At 49.1% G+C, this 27175-nt stretch overlaps 1 protein-coding gene, 1 long non-coding RNA gene and 1 pseudogene across 4 annotated transcripts in view; 2 read left to right on the forward strand and 1 right to left on the reverse strand.

Moving 5' to 3' along the window:
• Positions 1-1438: 1438 nt before the first annotated feature.
• Positions 1439-26123, reverse strand: 1700049J03Rik. 2 transcript variants are annotated; one of them, XR_001782188.2, is made up of 4 exons: positions 22142-26123; positions 14329-14518; positions 12088-12241; positions 1439-1986 (listed from the first exon to the last, which is right to left on the reverse strand). It is a non-coding gene; the product is annotated as an RIKEN cDNA 1700049J03 gene (long non-coding RNA). The 2 variants fall into 2 exon arrangements; XR_876697.2 differs by lacking the exon at positions 22142-26123 and adding an exon at positions 21344-21410.
• Gm8225 (predicted gene 8225) lies at positions 2797-3804 on the forward strand (annotated as a pseudogene).
• Ergic1 (endoplasmic reticulum-golgi intermediate compartment (ERGIC) 1) overlaps positions 20814-27175 on the forward strand; it is a 96173-nt gene continuing 89811 nt past the window's right edge. Inside the window, exon 1 of one of the 2 annotated variants that reach the window (XM_006524823.2) lies at positions 20814-20893. In XM_006524823.2, the coding sequence (XP_006524886.1) occupies positions 20829-20893 (65 nt within the window). In that variant the 5' untranslated portion in view covers positions 20814-20828. Of the gene's footprint in view, positions 20894-21563; positions 21685-27175 lie in introns of those variants that run through there. The other variant, NM_026170.3, reaches the window with a different exon arrangement.

Below are 27175 nucleotides of genomic sequence, written 5' to 3' on the forward strand. Positions count from 1 at the left end.
AAGGGACATGTGACAAAATAGTCAGTCTCATTACTCATAGAAATACAAATCGAAGCCACAAGGAAATGCAATGTCATCCCTGGTAAGCCAGTGAAAATTGAGAGTCTGGGCTGGGAATGTGGCTCAATGGAGAAGCCCTTGCCTCCATGGAGACTCCCTTAGCTGAGCAGAGAACTGACCCGTCAAATATAAAAATGCATTCAACCGACCACACAAATCAATATGGAATCGGCATAGGGATTAACTAACAGACAGCTAAAGTTGAGCGGAGGTCAACCCCCAGAACCACACAGTAGTAGACAAAAAGAATTCGGCAGTGGCAAGTGCCAGAGCCATCTGCTTGATCCTGGTGGCAATGTAGCTGGCACTGTCACTGTGAAGATGTCATACATAGCTCACCTCCCAGTAATTTCACTGCTAATTACAGTTTCTGGGACATTTTCACAGGTGCACAGGTGTATGCTAGGGTGTCAGTACACTAGGGAACAAGAATGGTTAATATCCTAGCCTCACCTCATCTATATCTATTAAAGAGGAGGAAAAAAACAACCACACAGAAAATAACAAGTGTTAATAACTGTATGGGAAAATTGGATTTCTTGGGCATCACTGCCAAGAACATAAAACAGCTCAGCTTCCCTGGAAAGCAGTGCAGTGATTCTTCAACCAGTCAGAAGTCAAACCATTACAGAGCAGTCCCACCTCGGTATCCACCAAATCGGCATTGGAGATTTGAATGGACATCTTGTCAGCAGGAGGTGAAGCACATAAGGGTTTATTTTTTTTAAATATTTATTTATTTATCATATGTAAATACACTGTAGCTATCTTCAGACACTCCAGAAGAGGGAGTCAGATCTCATTACAGATGGTTGTGAGCCACCATGTGTTTGCTGGGATTTGAACTCTGGACCTTTGGAAGAGCAGTCGGGTGCTCTTACCCACTGAGCCATCTCACCAGCCCACATAAGGGTTTATGCAGAGTGGATGGATACGCAGAGGGGGTAGGCACAGGCGGTCCCAGACTCTGATCACGGCACTGAGCTGGTTTTCATGTTTACAATGGTGTGAAATCGGTAGGATTCATGCTTTCAGTGTTGGCGTTTCCCAGGGCTTCCTCCTAACTCTGCACATCAGTAGTGAACTGAAGTTTCCAGCTGGGAGGTGAGACAGCAGAATCCATAGAGGGCTGCATTGCCAGGAGGTGCACTTGGTGAGCTGGGCTTCCATTCCCAGCTGATGTGTTTGTCAGCACATCCTTCCGTATTATTGTAAGAGCAGCTCTCAATACAGTGGGATAGATAGAGAGAGAGATAGAAAGAAAGATAAATAAATAGATAAAAGAAGATAGACATATATACATACACGTACACACACACACACACACACACACACACACACACACACACACACGCTTTACTCATTTTTTTTCCTGCCTATAAAATCCCTAGTTCTAAAACAAACCTCCTAATGAATATAGCAACTTTAAACTGTAAGGTTAGTACAAAAATATCAACTGTAACAGAAGAGGGCAGGACAGTTTGTCATAGACAAACTGGGAAGTCTGCTATGAGATTTCCCCTCCTAGAAACGTCAGAGAGGCTATGTCCATAAAGGCTCATCGACATGACTGCCTCTGCATGACCTGAATGGGGACAGCAGCCATTGACACGGAAGCAGGGAGCACCTGAGTCCTCAGCCCTAGGATAAGAACCACAGACACCTAAGGCGTGCCAAGAGCGGGAGAAACAGGGGGGGAACCCCCAGAGTGTACCCAACACGACCCAATCCCTAAATCTTATATCTTATACATACAAGGAACTTATATGGACTGGGCATGACATACATACATACATACATACATACATACATACATACATACATATCAATGCTTAAAGAATGAAGGCCATGAACTTGGGAGAGAGCAAGGGTGCGTGCACAGGAAGGGTTGGAGGAAGAAAAGAGAAAGGGGGAAATGATATGATTCTGGAAAAAGACACAAATTAACTTTTAAAAAAAATAGAAATATTTGAATGTGTCCATTACTTATCTCTAAGTTAGCAATGAGCAGTTGGAGACATTTCATACTAAAATTAATAAAATACACACGATGGGGTGTTACTCAGGCTTTGAAAGGAAAGGATTCTCCACAGGTGTGTGACCTCTATGAAGTTTGGTGGCATTGTGCTAATGAGATAACACAGAGACTGGAGCACCCTGCTTGTGTTTATTCGAGGTCTCAAGGTAGTCAGATCCACGGAAGCAGAAAGCAGAATGGTGGGTGAGGCCAAGGGCCAGAGCAGTGGAGTGATTGTTTACATTTTATTTGTTTTCGGGGGGGGGGGGGGGGGCGGAACGGCCTGTGGAGGCCAAACGAGGGCTGGTGGGAGTTGGATCTCTTCCCACCGTGTGGGTCTCAGAGAGAGAACTCAGGTCACTGGGTTTACAGCAAGCACCTTTCCCCACTGAGCCACCTTGAAGACCTGGGAGTTACTGCTGAGTTGGCACAGTTTCAGTCGGGAAGATGGAAAGGTCTGGGGATGAGTACTAAGTCGTTGGCTTCCTGTTGCTACGAAAAACACCGTGACCAAAAAAGTCTGAAGGCCAGTTTTATAGAGGCATTTTCTCAGTTGAGTTTTCCCTTTTCCCAAATGTGTTGTGGTCACAAAAAACAACAACAAGAAGCCGAAATGGCACACGGTGATGGAAACACATGAGAATGTGTAATATTTAATGCCACTGAACTGCCATTGAAAACGATTATTTCAGCCCCCACTGAAAAGATAGAAAACACCCTCGGGAAAACACCAAATGGCAGTTGACTCCAGTGCAGCCGGAGGGCCCAGAGGATCCGGGGGCCCAGGATTAGGAGGCCGTGTCAACTTCTGCGGAGGACTCTGCAGCAGTCATTGGGGCTGCAGTCGTGGTCGAGGCCGTGACCGTGGTCGAGGCCGCGGGGCTCGTGGAGGTAAAGCTGAAGACAAGGAGGTAGGTCTGGGCCGCTGGCGGGGCGGGCTGCTTGCCCCTGCACCGAGAGGCAGCCCTTTGGTGTCTTCTTCCTTCAGTGGATCCCTGTCACCAAGCTGGGCCGCCTGGTTAAGGACATGAAGATCAAGTCCTTGGAGGAGATCTACCTGTTCTCCCTGCCTATTAAGGAGTCTGAGATCACTGACTTTTTCCTGGGTGCGTCCCTAAAGGATGAGGTTCTGAAAATCATGCCAGTGCAGAAACAGACTCGGGCTGGCCAGCGGACCAGGTTCAAGGCTTTCGTCGTTATTGGGGACTACGATGGTCACGTTGATCTTGGTGTTAAGTGCTCCAAGGAGGTTGCCACTGCCATCCGAGGGGCCATCATCTTGGCCAAGCTTTCCATCGTCCCTGTGCGGAGAGGCTACTGGGGGAACAAGATTGGCAAGCCCCACACTGTTCCATGCAAGGTGACAGGCCGCTGTGGCTCTGTGCTGGTGCGTCTCATCCCTGCCCCCAGAGGCACTGGCATTGTCTCTGCTCCTGTGCCCAAGAAGCTCCTGATGGCCAGTATAGATGACTGCTACACTTCAGCCAGAGGATGCACTGCCACCCTGAGCAACTTTGCCAAGGCCACTTTTTATGCCACCTCCAAGACCTGCAGCTACCTGACCCCTGACCTCTGGAAAGTGACTGTGTTCACCCAGTCTCCTTATCAGGAATTCACTGATCACCTTGTGAAAACCCACACCAGAGTCTCTGTTCAGAGGACGCAGGCTCCAGTTGTGGCTACCACATAAGGGTTTTTATACAAGAAAAATAAATGAATTAAGTCTGTTTTTAAAAGATAGGAATAATAAGATGGATGCTATATATGCTTTCACATGGTCCCGGGGGGGGGGGGGAAGAATGTCGTTGACTTTAATAACACGTTTTGAAGTTGAAAAAGAAAATCCTAGAAAATTTCCACATTATCAGAAGAAGCAACTTGGAAAACTGTATGCACATACCCTGTATTGCTTGCTCGCCATACAGCAGCACACAGGAGTAAACAGGGCATGTGCCTCGCTCTGTGGGGTGGGGTGTGTGTGTGAAAAGGACAGGCTACGAGACGTCACTCCAGTTATAGAAAATTCAAAAGTATCTCGTTGGGAACTAGGCAGACAGATGGATAGATTTAAAATTCTAACGCAAAGCAAAGGGACAGGCCACCCAAAATTCAAGGTAGCAGTTCTCTGAGGGCTAGGAAGGTGAGACATGTCTTCCAAGAGAGGCATGAGGGCTTCCGAGGCACTAGCCATGGATAAGCCAATATTCATATTTTACATGTGTATTACATCCACTTTTGATAAATGTCTAATTTTGTGAAATCTTTAAAATGCTTTATATAGAAGGCGGGTGGGGCAAACTCCACGCTGATGTCTCAGTAGCGAGACTTTGATATTCTACTCTCTGTCTTTAAAACCACTCTGCAATACTTTTATAGGAAAGTGGTGTTTGGTTATGTTAAGGAGAGAGAAAAGAAATAAAGAGAGCCTTTCCCTCTGATTTGTTCAGGGAAAGGAGAAGTGAGAGGAGATGGTAGAGCATCCGGGCTTCCCCCAGCTCTGCCAGGAACAATAGTCTGAGGCAAAGAGCCACTTGGAGGTAACACAGCCTAACCATTGCTTTAAGGGGGTGGCTGTTCTTTTAAAGCAAACTCCCCAGTCCCCCAGGAAATCCCTGCCAGTTTCAGGAGTGGGTAGAGGTTCTGATACCACTGGCTTTTCAAACAACAAGATGTAGCTGCCACAGAGGTTCAGCCAGCTCTTGTGAGACTGCAGACCACAGCCTTGGCACAAATCCCTTTCAACAGCTTTCAGGACCAGATGAATGAGATAGAAAGGGGAGTGGTTTGGTCTGGGAGATGGTTTCAGAAATATACTCCGTGAGTCTTCGTGCTTTGGACGTTGCGACTGCCCTAGGACTCTCTTGCCAGCACTGCCTTCTTGTCTCCCTCGTTTATCTCCCAGAAGTGGGGGACTGTCCACCAAGATAACACACCCAATCTGTCCAAGTGGTCTGTGTGTCTCACAGACATGTGATCAGCACTTGCAGCCCGGCTGGGGGCTTGAGACTGGGGTGAAAGAGATGACGACCCCCTTGAAGGAGCTGGAGGTGCCATGGACCACAGAGAAAGCCATCCAGCCAGGCCTGTGTACCAGGCAGGCCAATCAGAAGCCAATCTTGAGGTCAGATGAGTTGAGAGCGAGAGTTGATCTTCCAGGCAAAGAGGGCTGAGTGAGTATGTCATGAGGAGAATTAGAAGTGGTTTTTATTTTATTTTTCTAGAATTATGATGATAAAGCTGAGCCTAGCTATGGCAGTATCTCAAACACTCTTTTCTACCAGGTAGAAGGACTCACTACAGTATTTGAGCAGTGAGAAACCATGAAGGCATTCTAAGGAAGGGGGGAACAAATAGGTTCCTTCTACTAAGATCCTCTGTCCTTTGAGTGATTTGCCATTCAATGACACCATAGGCCAAAAGGAGCTACCAGGTCCGAGCACAGGCAGACTAGGGAAAGGGTATTATGCTAACTTTCCACCACTGTGACAAAATACTGAAGACAAACAATTTATGAAGTAGAAAGGTTTGTTTCAGATGTTAGATTCAGTCCTTAGTTGTTTGGCCTTCATGGTATCCATCTAAGGGGACAAAAATGCATCACAGCAGAAGAGACCTGCTCACCCCATGGCAACCAGGAAGCAAGAAAGGAGTCAAGAAGCAACTGAAATCCCAATAACTCCCTCAAAAGTTCACCCCTCCTCATGACCTAACTTCTTTCCAGCAGGTCCTACTCTTGAAAATTTACTATCTCTCAACAGCCTTTCATACACGGGCTTTGAGGGGCACTCTGGATCCAAGCCACTGAAGGCATGTGCGGACCAAACTGTAAACCCAAGACCTGCCTGCACATGCACCATGCCTGCAAGAAGGCCCGAGTGTGGTCCAAGCCTCTGGTTGTTCATCTACAGAAGCCCTGAGATGTGAGAGATGAACAGATCTCTGACTTAAAGCTGCCCACCATGTGAACTGTTGACTCACACAGGTCGCTGAGTTACATGTATGTACTAGTAAACAGAACACAATGTATATGAAACATGAAGAAAAGACATATAAGAATTCATATAAAATTAAAAATAGAATTACCACTCCAAAAGAGAAAGAAAGTCTGGAGAGATAACTCAGCAGTTAAGAGCACTGACTGATCTTCCAGAGGTCCTGAGTTCAATTCCCAGCAACCACATGGTGGCTCACAACCAACTGTAATAGGATCTGATGCCCTCTTCTGATGTGTCTGAAGACAGCTACAGAGTACTCATATAAATAAAATAAATTAAATAATTCTAAAAAAGAAAACAGAGAGAGAAAGCAAAGGTTACAATTGGGGCCAAGTGATTTATCTGCCAAGTTTCCAAATTTATGCAGATTCCTTTGTGACTTATATATTAAAAATTAATTACAAGAGCCAGGTGTGGTAGCACACACATTTAATTCCAGCACTCGGGAGGCAGAGGCAGGCTGATCTCTGAGTTTGAAGCCACCCTAGTCTATAGAGTAAGTTCTGGAACAGCTATGGCTACACAGAGAAACCCTGTCTCAAGAGAACAAAACAAAACAAAAGTTAACTTAAAAATAAGTTGACAGGAGCCCCTGATGGCAAGTCAGTGTTGGGTCAGTGCTGACTCCTTGCTGCCCACTCACTCAGTAAAATCCAGTGTTTACCGTTCCATTTCCTAGTCCACGCTAATTCCAAACCAAGTCTGGGCCAGAGTTATTCTGGCCCATTGTAGTCTTTTAGTAAATATTTGTTAAAAAAAAGAAAGAAAGAAAGAAAAAGAAAGAGAGAGAGAGAGAGAGAGAGAGAGAGAGAGAGAGAGAGAGAGAGAGAAAAGAAAAAAGGAAAAAAGAAAAAGCCCTTTTCTGTCAGGTTCAGAAATAGACTGAAGGTCTCTGGTGGTAGACCCCTGTAGAAGTTAGGCCTGATTCTTTCTCCTAGCCCCATACTCCCAGACATAAGACTCAGACTCAAAATATATTTACAATACCTTGGCCATATAGCTAGACTCTACTCTGACAAGATCATAACTTAAATAACCCAATTATTTTAACCTACATTCTACTATGTGGCTGGTTCCCTGTACTTAGATACCATGTATCATACATTCCACTATGTGGCTGGTTCCCTGTACTTAGATACCGTGTATCATACATTCCACTATGTGGCTGGCTCCCTGTACTTAGATACCATGTATCAAGAGAGCAGAAGATGCCCTGGGGGAGAGGGTCCTGAAGATATGGCCACAAGGACTGGCCAATCAGAGTAAGAGCAGCCCAGGCGGAACATAGTCATATCTCAGAGATGGAGGATTGACATCTGCCCACTTCTAGTGCAGCTCAAGGCTCATTGCAAATATAAAAGTTTTGTCTTTTATCTGGGAACTAAGCCATCAAAGGTGGGGTAGAAATCCCCAATTGATATTAATTTTCACAACAGACCCCTCTCCCAAGGCTGTGGCACCCCTGGAGACCACCAGAAGATCTAAACTGGGCCTTCAACCAGGATCTCGTAACACAACTGACTTTCAAGTTCTTCCTCAGATCCTAGTCCAGAGTTTACTGGCTGGGAACATCCAGGAATGCCCACCTTTAGCGCCTGCTCCTCCCAAAGCCGACTGTCCTGAGAGAAGCCATCAGTAAGGATAGCCTTGGCCAGGGCAGGGTGAGTGCAGGGACCTCCGCTGTCCTCTGTGTGCTTCTCCTGCTTGAGGAGTTTTTCAAATAGAGAACTTTTGAAACTACACAAACAGTATTCCTTTAATTAAATACTTGGCAAAATAAAACCTGAACGTCCCCAAAGCAAATCCTCTTTTCTGAACTGTGCCCCGATTACTGCATGATTCTGAGGGGTGGACTCGGAAGAAGACTGAGCCCCTCCGTTCCAGCAGGGAACAATGAAGGGCGTTACTCCTGGGGGGCAGGCAGGATACAGTTGATGTCTACATCCTGTCTACACTACCCTAAAACACTTCCTGGGGCTTGGGGCCAGATTTCTTGAATTTCACTTAACTGGGAAGCTGGATCAAGGCTCTGCTGAAAATGAGGCTGGGTGTAAAGGAGGAAATGGGAGGGGGACAGAGTGGACTGAATCCACGGGGGAGGGGGACAGAGTGGACTGAATCCACGGGGGAGGGGACAGAGTAGACTGAATCCACGGGGGAGGGGACAGAGTGGACTGAATCCACGGGGGGGGGGGGACAGAGTGGACTGAATCCACGGGGGGGGGACAGAGTGGACTGAATCCATGGGGGTGGGCAGAGTGGACTGAATCCATGGGGGGGGGCAGAGTGGACTGAATCCACGGGGGAGGGGACAGAGTGGACTGAATCCACGGGGGAGGGGACAGAGTGGACTGAATCCATGGGGGGACAGAGTGGACTGAATCCATGGGGGAGGGGGACAGAGTGGACTGAATCCATGGGGGGGGGCAGAGTGGACTGAATCCACGGGGGGGGGACAGAGTGGACTGAATCCATGGGGGGGGCAGAGTGGACTGAATCCACGGGGGGGGGGCAGAGTGGACTGAATCCACGGGGGGGGGACAGAGTGGACTGAATCCACGGGGGGACAGAGTGGAATGAATCCATGGGGGGACAGAGTGGAATGAACCCGGGGGGGGGGGACAGGGGACGACAGAATGGAATGAATCCACGGGGCCAGCAGAGACTCTGATCACAGTCCCTGATCCTGCCCCCAGGGAGCCTCTGACACCTGCAGACAGGATGAGGCTCAGGATCCAGTCAGATGCAGATCCAAGGCAGTCATGACAGAGCCCACCCTGACCCTCACTTGCTCCATTTTGCTGAGAAAGAAACTGAGGCCAGAATGGGGACTGGGCAACCCCAATCAAGGTGACCTAAGTCAGCAAAGATTGGATCCATCCCAGGATTCTATTACTGCTCTGGAAGCTTTCTCTTCTGCCTTCGTCTCTATTTTGTGTCCATCAATACCCGTGGGTGATGTGAACCGCTTCTCATAGGGGCTCTTCACCTGACAGCTGGAAGCTGGCTGGAAGCACCCGAGCAGACTAGAATGTTCCTGTTTATAGGTTTAGTCACTGCACAGAGAGCTGAGTACTTCCACAGGGAGGGAAAGAGCTCATGGCTTCCCAGAAGGAAAGGAACAAGGGAGGGTGGAAAGGAGGAAGAAGGCTTTTCACTCAGAGCCTTAGTTTACAAATGAAGAGACTCACAGGGGTGGCCAGTGTGGTGAGTGACTTCAGAGTCACCCAGCCTCCCTTGCTTTCCTGTTTCCTGGAGCTCAGCCTGACCCTGGGCATCACAGCCCACCCAGAGGAAACAACAGTCATCAGTCAGGATGGCAGAGACACCTGTGTCCGGACATCAGCTCAGTCAGTGCAGTGCTACCCACACAGTGACACACACAGGCGTTGGGACACAGGAATCCAGACAGACTCCCTTTGCTTAGCTAACAAGCAGGAGAAATGGTGGATCCTGGGCGATGGGGAGGTCCTAAACCTTCGGAGGAATGCAAGGAAGAGCCTGCCCCACCCCCCACCTAGCTACATCACTAGAAGACTGCGGAGGAGGGGCCAGGTGAGCTCCAGGTCAGATCCGAATGACTTGGAGATGAGCAGCTGGTGCTGAGTCACTCAGCCTACGTGAGCTATCTGACGCTGCAGGTGAGGTTAGCACTCCCTGGGTGCGACCTTGCAAGAATATGAGCTTCAAAGCCCTGAGAAATGTAGCGGGAATGGCCACGCCTCAAACCAGAGGGTCATCGTGTGCTTGTACAAACACTCCCTCTGTGTAGTCTGGAAGATGCCACCAGCAGTCCCCTGAGAGTGAAAGGCAGAGGACCATTTCAGTGAATGCAACCTGTGAGCTAGATTCCAGACATCAGCCATAAGACATGATTTAGAGCCACCACGGACCCCAGGGTAAGAATGAGCAAGCTGAGGCCCAGAGCAGTTCACTACCTGCTTTGGATCACACACCCTGAGAACCGAGGGGAGGGACAGGGATAGGATTAAAACGTAGTATCAGCATAGTCCAAAGCACACCGTCAAGAGACTACTCAGCCAGTGTCCAATGCAGCCTTAACGCTGTGGGTCTCAACCCCTGTGGGGTCTTAAATGAACTTTTAAGAGGGATTGCCGAAGACCATCAGAAAGTGCAGATATTCACATCACAATTCATAACAATTCAAAATGACAGTTATGAAATAGTAACACCACAACATGGGGAGCTGTATTAAAGGGTCACAGGGTTAGGAGGGGTAAGAACAAGTGCCTTAATGTGTCATCAAAGAAGGGTCTGAGTTGTGCCTTGCAAAGGAAATGGACATGGGGTCACCCAGTGAGGACAAGGGAGGCAGGAGGCAGGGCTCAGAAAACAGACCAACACATCTAGCATCTTCCAAAGAACACTGAAAATGTTAGAATTTCACCTTCTAGGGGTCAGGGCCCAAGGTGGGTTCTCTGCTATGGGGAGTATGTGACAAACTGGAAACACTGCATTTACATACACTCTTTTACATACATGCACACATGTGTGATAGAGAGCTGGCCACTAAGGCAGGAGGACATTTGCATCTCCTCTCCACACTACAAATGAGGGTAGGTGAGCTGATATTACATGAGTACCTACTGTGTGTGTGGCTGGCATTCTCCAGATACATGTGGCACCTTGCAGGCTCCGGAATCAATGTATTGACCATTTAGTTGAGTGCACTGTCGCTGTCTTCAGACACACCAGAAGAGGGCATTGGATCCCACTACAGATGGCTGTGAGCCACCATGTGGTTGCTGGGAATTGAACTCAGGACCTCTGGAAGAGCAGTCAGTGCTCTTAACCATTGAGCCTTCTCTCCAGCCCCTCAAGTGTCTCGGAGAGAGGAGGAGACCAGAAGAATTCTGGTTGGAGCAAACGATGGCCTCAGCACTGCCGTTGTCCTTGGATGTCACCTGATCACCTTATGCAGCGGTGACATGTGGAGTAGTAATTCCATCCTTTCTTCTAGCTCCCCAACTGATACCCCACTGTGAGGAAGAACTCTTCTTTCTTTTCCATTTGTTCAGCTATGCCTTTACATTTAGCAATACAAACCAGCAGATCTTTATTTTCTCCCGTATGGTCATCTGTGACAATCACTATTGATGGTGATGTTGAAACTGCCCCAGATGTTGCTACTGGGAGTGCCTTCCCTCTGACTCCTGTGTCCTTTTGACATGCCTCATCATACCTTGAACATGTCTTTGCGTCTGACATTTAAAGACGAGGCTCCAGACTCATTCGGTACTTTCCCCATGCTGGGAGTCCTGTGTGTGGTGAGCGGAGTTTGGGGTGAACACATCTTTCCTCCTGACATTTAAAGACAAGGCTCCAGACTCACCTGGTACTTTCCCCATGATGCTCGGAGCCCTGTGTGTGATGTGTGAATCTGCTGCTTAGATTTAGACAGTAAGTGTATGATTCTTCAAGCCCTACCCAGACTGGTTAAAGAGCTAGGGAGCTGATGTACAGATCTATACAGGCACATACACCTGTCTGTTTATCATCATCCACCCCTCATCCATCCTTTCGTTTATCCATCTGCACACATATTAAAACCCATGAACTCATCCAAACGTCTGTCACAGTTTAACTCTTGAATGTCTCCCAAAGACCTGTGGGTTGAAGGCTTGTATTCTGTAGGTGGGCCTAGGGGTAGATCGTTAGGTCACTAGGGGTGTGCTGTTGAAAGCTGAAACTGGCCCCTGCCCTCTCCCCGTGCTTTGCTTCCTGCTGGGAGATAAGAACTCTTCCTACATCCCAGGCCTCCCAGTCGGGTGAGGTGCTATATTGCCACGAATCATGACACCCTGGAATCTCAAAAGCTGTGAACCCAAATCATTGTTTTCCTTCCATAAGCTTTTCACCCTAGGGATTTGCTCTCGTGGTGGGAAGCTATCAGAACCCTCGATTCCATTTCTGAGCCACCTGCCTTGTCTAGGTCCCCCGTCTCTGTTTCTAACACCTCCTCATGCCCAGCATTCCCTAGTCATAGCATCCTACCTTCTCGGAAAGATGGCAGACGGTGTGTAAGACAGTGATCCCTGAAGATGATGGCAAGGCTGGAAACCTCTTGCAGGGACAGCAGACTCAACATGGAACTATTTCACATGCTGCCCGAGTTTGAGAGGAGACTCCTGTAAGCACGCCTGCAGGGCTGTCAGCACGGAGAAGTACAGCACACTCATTCCCAGCCACTTGGAACGTCACTGCATGATTGGCTCATGCACACACATACTTACTATGTATGCTTTTAAAAGGGTTTGTTATTTTAACAAATTGTGTGGGGGGGGGGGAGAGAAAGAAAGTGCAGGGGGCCTGGGAGGGTGGTATCTGCACAAGTGTGCAGGTGCCTGTGGAAGCCAGAGGCATTGGGTCCCCCGATATGGAGTTACAGGTAGTTGTGAGCTATCCAGGGAGGATGCTGGGAACTGAACTCAGGTCCTGTGAAAGGATTGTAGGTGCTCTTAAGCGCAGAGCCATCTCTCCGGGCTCCACACTATCTTTTTTTAAAGCTCTGTTTCAGAGACATGGAGGGTACTGGATAAGGGTCGCAGTGCAAAGACTCTGAGGCAGGGGCATGTCTTCTGTGCTGGAGGCCTGCCAAAATTTCACAAAGCAAGCAGAGGAAGGAATGGGAAAGGAAGTCAGATGTGACGAAAGGCAAGCCCCTTAGGTGGCTGCTGTGGGAACCACTAGTCCCTTACTGTGTGAGCTTCGGGTTTTATAGGTAGAGGAAGAAGGCTCCTGACTTACAAGGCCAGGAGTAGGATGTATTTGACAAGAACTAGGGCAGGAATCCATCTGATAACAACATTTGATTTAGGTGAGAGAAGGCAATGGTGACTTAAATTGGTTAATGGCCAATGTAATGTCACTAGAGGGACTTTAATCTGGATTAATTTTTAGTTTGTTTGCTTGGTTGTTTGGCTTTTCCAGACAGGGTTTCTCTGTGTAGCTCTGGCTGTCCTGGAACTTGCTGTGTAGACCAGGCTTCCAGATGGTCGCCTGCCCCCACCCCCTGCTTAGAGACTAAGAAGCCCCTCTGTTGGGCCTCCTTCTCCAACCCCAGCTCCACTCTTGCCACCAGGTAGAGCGTCAGACTGCTAATTGTCAGAGCAGGATGTGCTTCCCCTACCCTTTTGCTTTGCATGATGGGAATTTCCCTTTAGTATTCTCAGACTCCCCTTAACTCCCATCAGGGTTGAAGGGTGGATTCTGACTGCTGAGTTAGGGGTCGGGTTTTAGTTACTTTTCTATTTTTGTAACAAAACCCCATGATGAAGGCAGCTCATAAATAGAGCATTTAATTGGGCTTGTGGCTTCAGAGGGTTAGAGTCTGTGAAGGCAGAACAAAGGCATGGTGGTGGGAACAGTCATCTTCTTTTATTTGTTGAGACAAGGTATCTCTATGTCCACCATTCTCAACATGTGGCTCATGAGTCTGTTGACAAACTTCTATTTCCAAAAATATTTACATTATAATTCATAACAGTAGCAAAATCACAGTTATGAAGTAGCAACAAAAATAATTTTATGGCTGGAGTTGCCACAACACAAGAAACTATGTTACAGGGTCAAAGCTTAAGAAGGTTGAGAACTACTACTCTATGTAGCCTTGGCTGTCCTGGAACTCACTATATGTAGACCAGGTTGGTCTTAAAGTCAGAGAGATCCACCTGCCTCTACGTCCCTAGTGCTGGGTTTAAAGGTGGGTGCCACCACACCTGGTTTGAGAGTTCACATCTTGATCCACAAGCAGGAGGCAGGAAGAAAGACAGTAGGATTGTCTCAAGTCTTTAGAAGTTTCAAAGTTTGCCCCCCAGTGATGTACTTTCTCCAATAAAGCCACACCTCCTACTCCTTCCTAAATATTTCCACCAACTGAGGATCAAATATTCAAACACAATCATAGGGTCCACTCTTACCAAAACACTACATCTGCACGCTGGTCCCCATAGGCACATGGCCATATGACAATGTAAAATGCATTCAGATCCAACTTCAAGTCCCCATAGTTCACCATAGTCTCAACACTATTTAGTAACAAATTACAGCCAGGCAATGGTGGCACCAGCCTTTAATTCCAGAACTCAGGAGGCAGAGGCAGGTGAATCTCTGAGTTTAAAGCCAGCCTGTTTGAGGTCAGAGCTAGTTCCAGGACAGCCAGGACTAATATGGAGAAAAATTACAAAAAAGCAAATTACATACTTTCAACATACAGTGATATGGAATATATATTACCATTCTGAAACAGCAGGAATGGGATGTACTGGCCTGGAGCAAACTTGAAACCCAGCCGAGCTAGATCTCAATCCTTTAGCTCCATGTCTGGGGTCAGAGGACTTAGATAGCTCCACCTTTCTGGTTTTTCCTGTCTGCAATGTACTTTTCTTTCTTGGGCCAGTACCACTCCCTCTGTGCAGCCAGCCACCTGGAGTGAAGACAAAACACAGGCCAGTAAAAGAATGCTCTATGTTGGGCTATCTCAAACTCTAGAGTCAACTACCACAACCTGACCTAGCTTAAAATGTTTCCAAACCCTCACTGCCTATAAAAAAAGGTTTTGTTTTGTTTTTTTAAAAAAAACATTTCACATGGCTCTCCATATCCTTTACTGTTTAGCTCCTTCCCAGTCAGCCCCCCTGCCGTTTTCCAGCTCCTTACCCAGTATGTAGACTCTGCTGGCCACTGCTGTCACCAGATAACTGGGGAAAGCAACTTAACGGAGGACAGGTTATCTTGGCTCAGTCTTAGAGCCAAGGGACACCCATCCTGGTGGGGAAGGATAATGGTAGGAACATCTCGGCCTATGCCGTCTGTCAGAGCATCAGGCAGAACGCTTGGGGTCAGACCCAGCGGTGGGAATTGCCTTCAAAGGCCTCTAAAGTGCTACTTCTACCCGTAAACCCATCTCCTAAAGACCCCACAACCTTCAGAACAGCACCATATGCTGGGGGAACAAGGCTTCAAATCATGAGCCTGTGGAGACATTTCAGATTCAACTCATAGCAGAAACTGCTTTATGAGAAAAACCCGTTTCCCCTGCCCCTAATTGTGCCACCAGCAATGTTCCACAGAGGTCCATGGAGACCCAGGGCCTTAGTCCTCAGACACTGAAACATAGGTGGTGTTTTGGGATAATTTGTTACACAGCGTTATGTCTCCCCATGACTAATTTCTTCTTGTTCTTCCTGCCTTGGCTCAGACCCCTCTTCTTCCTGGAAGCTCTCCCTAACTTCCTGTCCAAGCCATCATGTTTTAGTCTTCCAATATCCCCTGCACTGTCTCTAGCAATACTACCTGGGGCTGCCTTAGAGAGCAACTCTACTCCATCTGACTTGGTGTGTGTACACAGGATAAGGCTGTGCACCCAGAGACACAGGTACCTCTCCTCCTTTCCCCTTCTCCCCTCGCCCTTTTCCTCTCCCCCCTCCCATTTGTCCCATCCCCTCCCCTTCTCTTCCGCTCTCCTGACATGGACAGTTAGCATTAATTTGAGATGATTTTTACCACCTTCAGTTGGAAGAGTTCAAACACACCCATGGCTTAGCTTTGAGGGCTTCCTCCACTGGGACTTTCTCCTACTCTGTACCTGACATTGGTACCCACACCTTTACTAACTTCCTCCCCAGTTTCTTAACATCAGAGCTATGCCATGCTCATCTCCACATGCAGAACATGTTCCACGAAGAGGTACCAGTGACTAGCTGTCTGCATAAGGAATGAGCAAGCACCTTCTGGCTGGTTAGAGGACTTCAGCGGAGCAAGAAAGAATAGTCACATTTTCAGAGTCCTGTTTCCCAAGATCTAAGTTCCTTTAACTCATCACTGAGTTTTTGACAATGGATTATTGTATTTTAATCCTTCTTCATCCAGATCAGGCTGAGCCAGCCACGCCTATAGAACAGGAACTAGTATCTCATTACAGAAAACAAACCCAACCCAGATATTCCCTGCCTAAAACAACACGCAGTGATGTTTCTGGCAGGAATGGGTAGAAGAGAGTGAGCATGTGGGGTCAAGGAAGCTTTTCCCTTAGGGACATTCTTTTTGTGGATTCATCTAGTCAGCAAGCGTTTAATGAGCACCTACTACATGCCAGGCATTTCCCATCCTCAACTTGTAGAGCAGCACATTTGATACCTGCTGTTGGGTCATGGATCAGGCACATTTAGGGGCTTAGAAAATTGCTATCCTGTAAGAATCAACTGGGTTGCCTCTGGTCAACACATCTCAAAAGCCCAGTCAAGCTATCCTGTCGGGTTGCAATGTCCCAAAATGCAGCTGGAGCCGACCTGTCCCTGACTGATCACATGCCCATGGATGCTGTTGATTCAGTTGCAAGTTATCACATGGCATCCCTGGAGGGCAGCCTCACAGCCAGGCAGCTCCCTTCTCCAAGTAACTGACCCAAGAGGTAGTGAGTTTCTGTCTGAGACAGAAGCTGCTATCTTCTGTAACATCATCTCAGAACCGACATCAATATGTGATGTTCTATTCATTTGGCACAAGCTAGTAAATCTAGCCCATGCGCTGGGGGAGGGGATGGCCCAGGACCCCAGGACCTGAGGTCACAATCAGTAGTGCAGCCTCAGGCAATCTGCCACAGGTATAAGGACTTAATACACTTTAGCTCAGGCCTGGAGATAGCCATTTCAACAACTCGTCCAGGTCACCCAGCTAGAGACTTCTCTGACTCTAAAAGTGGCTTGTCCAGGCTGGCTGGGGTGAGGGAGGAAAGAGAATGCCAGTGTATGTCCCTTAACTGCAGTATAACCGATTTCCCACAATTCAGTGGCTTAAATGCTTGTTATGATATAGTTTCTAGGGGTCAAGATTTAGGAGCAATTTAGCTGGGGAATTCTGGCTCAGGGTCCCCTTAGAACTGGAGCTAAAGTGTGGGCCAGGCTGCACTCTGGGCTGTGACCTGGGTCAGTAGACTTCCTGGAGGGCTCCTCACCTGGCTGTGGCAGGAGCCCTCTGAGAGAAAGCATCCTTAAGGCATGGTACTGGGATTTCCCCAGAAAAAGAGGCCTGTGAGCCCAGAAGCTCGGAATACCCAAGATACAATTCGCAAAACACATGAAACTCAAGAAGAAGGAAGATCAAAGTGTGGATACTTTGATCCTTCTTAGAAGGGGGTACAAAATGCCCATGGAAGGAGTTACAGAGACAAAGTGTGGAGCAGAGACTGAAGGAATGACCATCCAGAAACTGCACCACCCGGGGATCCATCCCATAAACAACCACCAAACCCAGACACTATTGCAGATGCCAACAAGAGCTTGCTGACAGGAGCCTGATATAGCTGTTTCCTGAGAGGCTATGCCAGTACCTGGCTAATACAGAAGTAGATGCTCACAATCATCCATTGGACTAGAGGGTCCCCAATGAAGGAGCTAGAGGAAGTACCCAAGGAGCTGAAGGAGTTTGCAGCCCTATAGGAGGAACAACATTATGAACTAACCAGTACCCCCAAAGCTCCCTGGGACTAAACCACCAACCAAAGAAAACACATGGTGGGACTCGTGGCTCTAGCTGCATATGTAGCAAAGGATGGCCTAGTTGGTCATCAATGGGAGGAGAGGCCCTTGGTCCTGTGAAGGTTCTATGCCCCAGTATAGGGGAACGCCAGGGCCAGGAAGTGGGAGTGGGTGGGTTAGTGAGCAGGGTGGGGAGGGGATGGGGGGGTTTTCAGAGGGGGAACCGGGAAATGGGATAGCATTTAAAGTGTAAATGAAGAAAATATCTAATAAACTAAGCCTCAGGAGTCACACTGACAATATCCTGTTGACTTACACAGGCTAGACCTATTCACTATGGGAGGTGACTATTCAGAGACTGGGGCTACTGGCAGATGAAGACCACTGGAGACTGACCACCACAAGTACCATAATATCAGTAGTTCCCAAACTCAACTGTTACTAGCTGCTGCCATGTTCAAAGAGGTCTAGAGTAGTCCCACATCTTGTGCCACATGTCTGATTTCCTCTGTTCCATCTCCCACAGTCTCCTAGGTTGGTTAACAGGAGATGGGCAGCTCGCTTTGCTTCCAGACCTCAAAAGTCCCTGCAGGTACATGCAGGTCAGTCCACTCCCATCCTCCCCGACCTATGAGAAGACCATGTGACCATGCTGCTGTAGAAATGTGCCTCCTAGCCGGGGAGTGGTGGCACATGCCTTTAATCCCAGTACTTGGGCGGCAGAGGCAGGGGCAGGGGCAGGGGCAGGGGCAGGGGCAGGGGCAGGGGCAGGGGCAGGGGCAGGGGCAGAGGCAGAGGCAGAGGAGGCAGAGGCAGAGGCAGAGGCAGAGGAGGCAGAGACAGAGGCAGAGGAGGCAGAGGCAGAGGCAGAGGCAGAGGCAGAGGCAGAGGCAGAGGCAGAGGCAGAGGCAGGCAGATTTCTGAGTCTGAAAAAAAAAAACCAAAAAGAAAAAAAAAAAAACCAAACCAAAAAGAAAGAAAGAAAGAAAGAAAGAAAGAAAGAAAGAAAGGAAAGAGAGAAATGTGCCTCCTATACATGTGGACAGGAGCCTGATATAGCTGTTTCCTGAGAGGCTATGCCAGTACCTGGCTAATACAGAAGTGGGTGCTCACAGTCATCCATTGGACTAGAGGGTCCCCAATGGCCCTGGCATTCCCCTATACTGGGGCATAGAACTCTCTGGGTGGCTATGGAAACCTCCACTCAAATTGGGGGTGCAGTCACTAGCCAGTTAATCCAGTCCTGAGTTGTGTTAAGTTCTCCCAAGGAAAATTGTAGGACATTAGGTAATAGTGGACTGGCAAATTCTCTGTGCACTATTTGAGCAGTCAGGTGATTGGGCTGGACGTGAGTGTTACCACTGAGTTCCAGTGTAAGCGTTCAGCAATCCAAAACAACAGTAGTTCCAATAAGATGGATGCTTATTTCAGTCTTATATAAACACATAGAACGGCAGAGTGATAAGACCTGGGCTCTTTCTGTCTTGTTGCTTTGTTCCATGTGGTTTCCATTTGGTGGTTTGAGATAGTGGCATCCACATTCTAGGCAGCCAGCTGCATAAAGCGACACACAGGGCAAAGAGCATACATCAACTCTTCCTAAAGCCACCTTCTCCCTGCATTTCAATAACTTGATCACATAGACATGCCTAGCTGCAAGGGAAGCTGTGAAATGCAAGTTTCTATGTATCCAGCCAAAAACTGGGAGCTTTTTCTCTCTGTGTAAAAGATACCAACACCAGTCAGTCTTTTTGTTTTTGTTTTTTGTTTTTTCAAGACAGGGTTTCTCTGTATAGCCTTGGCTGTTCTGGAACTCACTTTGTAGACCAGGTTGGCCTCGAACTCAGAAATTCGCCTGCCTCTGCCTCTGGAGTGCTGGGATTAAAGGCATGCGCCACCACTGCCCAGCTCAGGCAGTCTTATCGTCATTTACTCTGCTGGGCATTGTTATCCTTGATCATGCTCAAGGGCACATCTGAGATTCTTTAGGAGAATCTGGGCTAAAGATGAGAATAGTCCCCAAGATGTCCAAGAGCTAGTCTCTGGATCATGTTCTAAAAAGGGAAGACATGAGATCAATTGCCCACACCATACAACTTCTGTTTTGGGTTTATCTGTACCCAGTGGTTCCAGAAGGTCCCAGGATGCTTTTTCTTTCTGCTGCTCCCAGGCTCCAGGACTGGCTAAAACTTTCTCATTTCCCATACATAAGAGCATGGGGTGCGGGTGTTTGTTGAATGAATGAATGAATGAATGACGAATGAATGAATGAATAATGAATGAATGGATGAATGAATGGAAGGGGGATTCCGGTTGTCAGAAAGAGAAGAACCTGGTGGAATCGCCCATCACTGCAGACCCTGAATCTTGCTGCCCGCTTATCCTTCAGGAAACCAAGGAGCTTTTTATGTCAGGACACTGCCTCCCTGCCCATCCTGCCTTTTGAACTTGGATCCCCACTTTTCTCCTTAAGTTGTTGTCTTAAATCGCAGCTTTGAAGAAGGCATCAGCAGCAGAACCCAGGGAAGTTCAGAAGTCAGATTTCCCCTACATGGGTGTCCTAGTTTGCTTTTTCTCTGCTGTGATAAACTCCCACCAAAGCAGCTCTGGGAGCAAAGGGTTTATCTGGCTCATACATCCACACGCCCTTCAGGGAGTGAAGTCTGGGTAAGTAGGTACTCAAGGTAAGAACCATGAAGCAGGGCCGGGCGTGGTGGCGCACGCCTTTAATCCCAGCAGAGGGAGGTGGATTTCTGAGTTCGAGGCCAGCCTGGTCTACAAAGTGAGTTCCAGGACAACCAGAGCTATACAGAGAAACCCTGTCTCAAAAAAACCAAACAAAAAAAAAAAAAAAAAAAAAAAAAAAAAAAAAAAAAAAAAAAAAAGAACCATGAAGCAGAAACTGAAGCAGAGACCTGTGGAGGATGGAAGGCTGCTAATGGGCTCCACTGCTCATATGCAGTAGCTTTCTGATCCCAGGATCCCATCCTAGGAATGTTGCTACCCATAGAGGGCTGGGCCTTCCTACATCATTACTTAGGAACTAAGAAAACTTTACACACATACAAGCCCTTAGGCTAATGTAGTGGAGCCATTTCTTCAATCTCTTCCAGGTATGTCAGATTGACAACTAAGACCAGCCAATCACAAAAAGTTTAGAGTTCAGCTGCCTCCTCCTCTAGCCCAGCAAGTTGAGGGAGGTTTTCCTCTGTACTTCTGTGTTTCTGAGAATGGAGGCTCCTAGGGGCAATCAGCGGTATGTTACCATTTCTAACCGTGCAAACTCAGAGCCTCTGGATAACCCTGCAAGTTCCTGACTTCAGGTTGGTAGATGCTCAACGAGTACTGGTTGGCATCAATCCCGAAGAAAGATGATAGAAGTGGCTAGCTAAGCCCAACTCTAACAGGTGGAGAAGCTGTCACTAGATGCCAGGCTGTTCACTAAAGCAGGGCCCCAACTACCTCCTTTGATACCTATGAAAAGTTGAAAAGTGGGATTAACAGTTATACAGATAGAGAAAGGGGTGGTGGTGGATCTCGGGAGCCAGATGGCTTTTCCTAAGAAGCAAGGGATGGGTGGGAGGTGGGTGGACTTTCTCAATCTAGGACTGCGTTGCCCATCCCCCAGTTTTAACCTTCACCCAGAACTAGCACCAAGCATGGACCCGCAATTTGTAGCATTTTTCTCTGATCTTCACAACGCAATGGCTTTGTTTTACAAGCACAAAACCCACTGCCTGAGGCAGAGCGATTTGTCCTGAGGCCCCACTTACGCTAGGAAAAAAGATCAGAGGCCAAAAAGAACCAAAGCGGGAGTCTTGGAGACCTGGGCTTGGGTAGCATCCCACTCTCGGGCCTTCCCATTCAGCGGGCCCTCGGGCCCCTTTAATGGGGCGGCGGAAGGGGCGGCCGGTGGATGTGGCGGCGCCCAATGGGCTGCGTGGAGCGTCACTTCCCGGCGGCGGGAGGCGAGTGGCGAGTGTCGGGCAGGCTGGCGGGGGCGGGGCGGCCGAGGAGGCGTTGGCAGCGGGCTCGGACCCACGCGGCGCTGCGGCCCGCCTGGCCTGCAACGCTCCCACCGGCTCGGCGGCACGATGCCCTTTGACTTCAGGAGGTGAGTGAGGCCCCGGGCCCGAGGCCCTCTGCAGCCGGCGACGACCACCCCCCACCCCCCGTTACGTGCAAATGCGACCCTGGTGCACTGTGCACGCCTCGGCAGGCCCTAGGGGACCGCGGCCTTCCTCGGGGTTCGAGCCCTACCCCCACCCCTCGTGCAGCCCTGGCAAGCCCTCGCACTCTGTTTTCCACGGCGCGGTGTCCCCAGCTTGCCCCTGACATCTTTCATTCCCCTCCCCCAACCTGGGAACCAAATCTCCTCCCAAATCCCAAATAAAAGGAGCTCAGGCATCCTCAGGCTTTCTCCCCAGTCTTCCCTAGTGGACCCTGTCCTGGCTGACAGGTGGGGCCGCGCGCCTGGCTTTGCCCGGTGGGATCTGAGGGCTGCAGCCCCATTCAATCTGGCAGCAGTTGGAGAAGCTTAGTTCTTCAGAGCCTGAGAATCCTCTACCTACCAGATGTGGAGGCCTGTTCCCGCAAGCCATGGGGACAGTGCGGGAAGAGGAGGATGCTGGGATCTCGAGGTTCTGCAGAAGGTTCTTTGCCTCCTGGAACACCATTGTATAGGGCCAGGCCTTCTGGAAGCCTGCATGGGAAGGGCCTCCCCACCAGACATTCCCTTGACATAAGACGCTCTGAGATGCTCTGGGCTGTTGGGATACTTTGGAGCAAAAGGATTAGAAGCCTGGCTGTACCTCTCTACCCAGCTGCTTAGTAGATTCTCAATGTTAGAAGCAAAGGCTTAGGGTGCAGCCCCTCACCGCTCAGCTGGCTAACCCCAGCAGGTGTCTGGGCATGCTCAAAATATTGGTTTCACCTCTTGCAAATTGGTACTAAAAATAAGGTCACCACCTGAAAGACAGGGATTGTAAGGCACCCCTGACCCAGTCTCCATCACATGGAACTCAGAAGTAGGGCATCTGTGACTGAGGAGATCTGTGAGCGCTCCCCACAGCCAGAGAACGGGTATTCCTCCATTGGTCACAGTTTCCCCTCATCCTCCCCCTCTTACTGATGTGTATAGAGGCAGAACAGAGTGACAACCAATCTAAAAACGGCCCAAGATTCGGATCATGTGGTGGCATATGGGCAACCTGGGGTCAGGGCCCAGAGAGGACATTGGTTTCAGACCTCTTAACCAGCCAAAGTGGTTTTTAGCTCACTCTGGGCACTGGTACTATCTGGCAAACCAGCTTCCTGCTTGCTTGAGGTAGCCCCGGGGTCCATACCTGGGCTTAGACAAAAGCATACAGACCATGGTAGCTTTGAACCGAGAGGGCTTTGAGCCAGTTTTAGGGACACCCATTACCACAGTGTGCCCATGCAGAAAGAAGGGCAGTGGGCACATCCAGGCCCCCCCCTCAAACCTCCCAGGGCTGACCGGAAAGGGTCCCAACCCTCCTGTCCCCACACGGTTCTGCAAGTCCTAGGGATTTTGAGTTTGTTAAAGAAGTAACTGTTCTGGTTACTTCATCTTGTCAGTTCTCTGCCCCGCCTGCATGCCCCGCCTGCATGCTGGAAGGGCTGGGCAGATCTGGGCTCCAGTTGGAAGTTTGGGGGCTGGGGGCAGGTGAGATGAAAAAAAAAAAAAAAGGAAAACAGCTGGGGCCAGCTTTAGCCTTGTCAGGGCCTGCTTATTACTGACTAGTTTAAGGCATTGATATTTAAGGAGCACACCGCTCAACTTTCGGCTGCTACTGCCTTGGGGCTTTCTGGATGTGTCTCAGGCCCTGAGTGCCCGGGTGCCACAGGGTTCCCACTAATGCCAGTTGAGAAAGTCCTTGCTTGCTGGGGCTCACTGGAGACCAGTAAGAATGGATTCCCCACCGTTCGATCTCCTCACGCAGGGTGAGCTGTGGGTCCAGCCCATGTCTTTCTTCTCTTTCAGACGTTGACATAGCAGAGCTCTAGGACTCACTGTGAAGGAAGGCTCCGCCGTTCTACAGACCTTTACCACATACAGGGCCACTCATCGGCTTGCTGAGGGTTGTACCCAGTGTTTAGCCACCTGCCACTTGGACTATCATTAGGGGATGGGTGGCATATGGCACAACCCTGTGGAATTGCCAGAGGAGTGTTGCATGTGTGGGGGGGAGGGGGAACGTGTCACATGACTGGGTTCTAGGAGTAGCCACTATATAAGCAAACTTGACATCCATCCCTTTGTCACTGAAGAGAGTGAATGAGTCTTCCTTTTAAACCCTGGTGAGGGTGACCCCTCTGGCAAAAGCACTTTGCATGGATATAGATAAAGCTGGAGTCGGAGTTTGGCCTATTGGCATTGAAGCCTTAGCTCTGGGGCACAAGGGGAATCTTGAAAAGCCACCACTTTGTCAAACCTTTTAATAGTGGGGAGCACAGGGGGCGTACAGTGATTAGAACATCCCCATTTCCCACCAGTTCAAGACCAAGGGGAACCCAGCTTCCTAACTTGGGTGTGTTTTCCTGCCTAGGAAATGGGTATGATCGACATCCTCACATGAGACCAGGTGGCATGTGGGACCAGCAAGCACTGTCCTCTGCCTGCCGCCATTATTGTACCCTTTGACCGAGGCACCTGCTCTGTAATTAGCGAATTCTGCCATCTTCTCTTCCCTTTCATCAGTATCTGACCTCCTAAGGGCCAGGATTTATATCCAGTTTGTATGTGGTTGCGTCTGCAGGTGGAATGGTACTTGACTAGAGGTCCCCCCTTGGGCAAAACACACCTCTCCAGTTTGTCCAGTGTGATTGCATGTGCCAGCTGCTGGTGGAGAATTCTGCATCCCTCTTTCCTGTTTTTGGTGCTTGGAGGAGAACCCAGGACTCGTGCATGCTAAGCAAATTCCCACAGAGCTGCATCCCAAGGCCCTCTCTCCTCATCCTTGAATTGGCCCTTTCTGAGTTTTAGGGGTTAAGGGCGGAGGTTGAGCCTTAAATGATTACCGTGTTTGCTTTGTTCCCGTTGAGCGGTTTTACTGATACTGATCATTGAACTCACAGAACTGGCTTTTGTTACCTAGGTCCGGGGGTGTTGTTCCCAGTTCCGGCTGACTGGTGGCACTTGCTGCCTGTTACTCCAGAGGCTTTGACAGCCTCCGTCCCCAGAGCCTGAGCCCCACTTTCAGGAGAGAGGCAATGGCTAGCTCTGCCACAGTGGCAGTCCCCGTGTTGAGACCCCATGATCTAAGAGTGGTGTGCTCCTCCCCTGGCTAGCTGTGTGCTCACTTCAAGGAGGGAGGGGGATGTGTGCTGCCTGTCGGGCAAGAAAGCTGTCCTTGCAGCGCAGAGCCCAGGTTCAGATGCTGATCTGGGGGACCCAGTGCACAATGCAAGTTCAGTTCTGTTGAGAAAGGATAGAGTTTCAGTATGGGTGACCCCGAGTGACAGCGCAGGTCATTTGATTGTGGTGCTGGCCCCATCATGACTTGGTTTGGTCTCCTCCACTGCTTACTGTAGCTTTCCAAAGGTCTTCTCCCCTCAGGGGACTTGAGTGGACCTTGCAAAAGTCTCTCTCTCTCTCTCTCTCTCTCTGTCTGTCTGTCTCTGTCTCTTGTGTTTCCCTCTTTCTTGTTTGCAGTGCTGGGAATGGAACCCATGACCTTGCACATGATGGGCATGTATTTTACCACTGAGCTACCCCACCTGGGTCCCAGCATGACCCTCTTGAAGTTGGCTTGAGGTTTTTCTGCACCCTACTTTCAGTCTTCAAATGAGTGATGTTGATCTGAGAATCCAGTCTGGTTTCCTCAGTGTCTGACATGCCTTCCCCAGTGGGCCTTGCTGAAAGCTGAAGTCCCTTACTCTCTGTGGTAGGCTAAGCTGACCAACCACTGAGGCTCTGACAGTTCACTGTCAATTGAGGGACCAATACAAATGCCCCCATTTCTACCTTGGCATTCCAGGAAGAGCCAGAGACCGATGGGTTAGTCCACGTACTTCACGGCATGTTTATAAAAATATTACTGAAAATTCAGACTGGAGGCGGAATGACCTGTAAAACCCAGGTTGAGTTTATTGAGCTTGTCCAGGTGCTGAGCCCTGTTGAGTGAGCTGCACTGGGGGAGTCTCACAGGGGTGACTCGTTCACACATACACACACACACACACACACACACACACACACACAGAGTGAGCTGCACTGGGGGAGTCTCACAGGGGTGACTCGTTCACACATACACACACACACACACACACACACACACACAGAGTGAGCTGCACTGGGGGAGTCTCACAGGGGTGACTCGTTCACACATACACACACACACACACACACACACACACAGAGTGAGCTGCACTGGGGGAGTCTCACAGGGGTGACTCGTACACACACACACACACACACACACACACACACACACACACACACACACACACACACACACTGCAGGCCCTGAAGACCCTTCTTAGTCATCCCACCTTAGTGAGCAGGCCTGAGGGCATTTGCAGGAGCTGATACAACACTGCTGTTCCCTTGTAGAGCAGCCGCTCTGCCCCATGGGCTAGAAGCGCTCTCTTTCCTGGTCCCTAGATTCAGAGAGAGGCAAAACCTCCTCTAAGAATGCATCTCCTTCCTCCTTGCTAACCCTGCCCCAGCGTGCTCCTCATGAATCTTTTAACCGTCTGCAGGCACTCCATGCTTCCCTTTCTACCCCTTTTCCTCTCTTCTTCTCTCTATCACCTGATTCCATAATCTTCTAAAATTAATTTTTTGCTAAAGTCCCCATCCCAAACGTAAATGTAACTTTTATTCATCAGACGTGATTGTTGTCTTGGAGGCTTACTGCTGGAATAAACTTACCCTTTCTAGCTCTTTCTGAACTCTTGGCTGGCTGATTCAGCTCAGTTGTTTTGGCCCAAACTCCTGTCTAAGCTGACTGATTCAAACTGGCTCCTCTCAGCTTTGGACTGAATTGCTCTACTTGGCCTTAAACTAACTCTGGCAGTCTGTTCTAATTTTCTGGGTCCTTCTCGTTCTCTGGATAATAGCCGTGTTCATGCACTTGCCTGGAACAGTCCCTCTCTGGCCATTTGGATTCCTGACTCTGGTAAGGAAGGCAGGCATTCTGCCTGAGGCTTGCCTTGCACCTCCAGATCAGTGAGGCAGCACCTGGTTGCCCATGGGCATTGCTTGAAATCAGAACAGAGCTAGCTGTGGGTCTGCTAAAGCTTTTCAGTGAGTGATGCCAACCCAGAGGTGAGAAGGATTGCTCTGAGTTGGAAGAGTCACAAGCAGGTGGGTTGGAGCCCTCAGGGAGCAGGGCATTGGAGGAGCCCTGGTGGGCAACCCTGGAGAAAAGAGTTCTGGCCCTACCTGACCCTCCTGTTTGATCTTAAACAGTCTGGTTTTCTACTTCTACAGTGGCCAATAAAGAGAGCCAGGCTCAGATCTCTCTCTCTCTCTCTCTCTCTCTCTCTCTCTCTCTCTCTCTCTCTGTGTGTGTGTGTGTCTGTGTCTGCTGGATATTAAGTGTAGGGCATAGCTGGTATTCTCCCACTGAGTTATACTG

This window comes from Mus musculus, chromosome 17 (genome assembly GCF_000001635.26).
Source record: "Mus musculus strain C57BL/6J chromosome 17, GRCm38.p6 C57BL/6J".
NCBI lineage: Eukaryota > Metazoa > Chordata > Mammalia > Rodentia > Muridae > Mus > Mus musculus.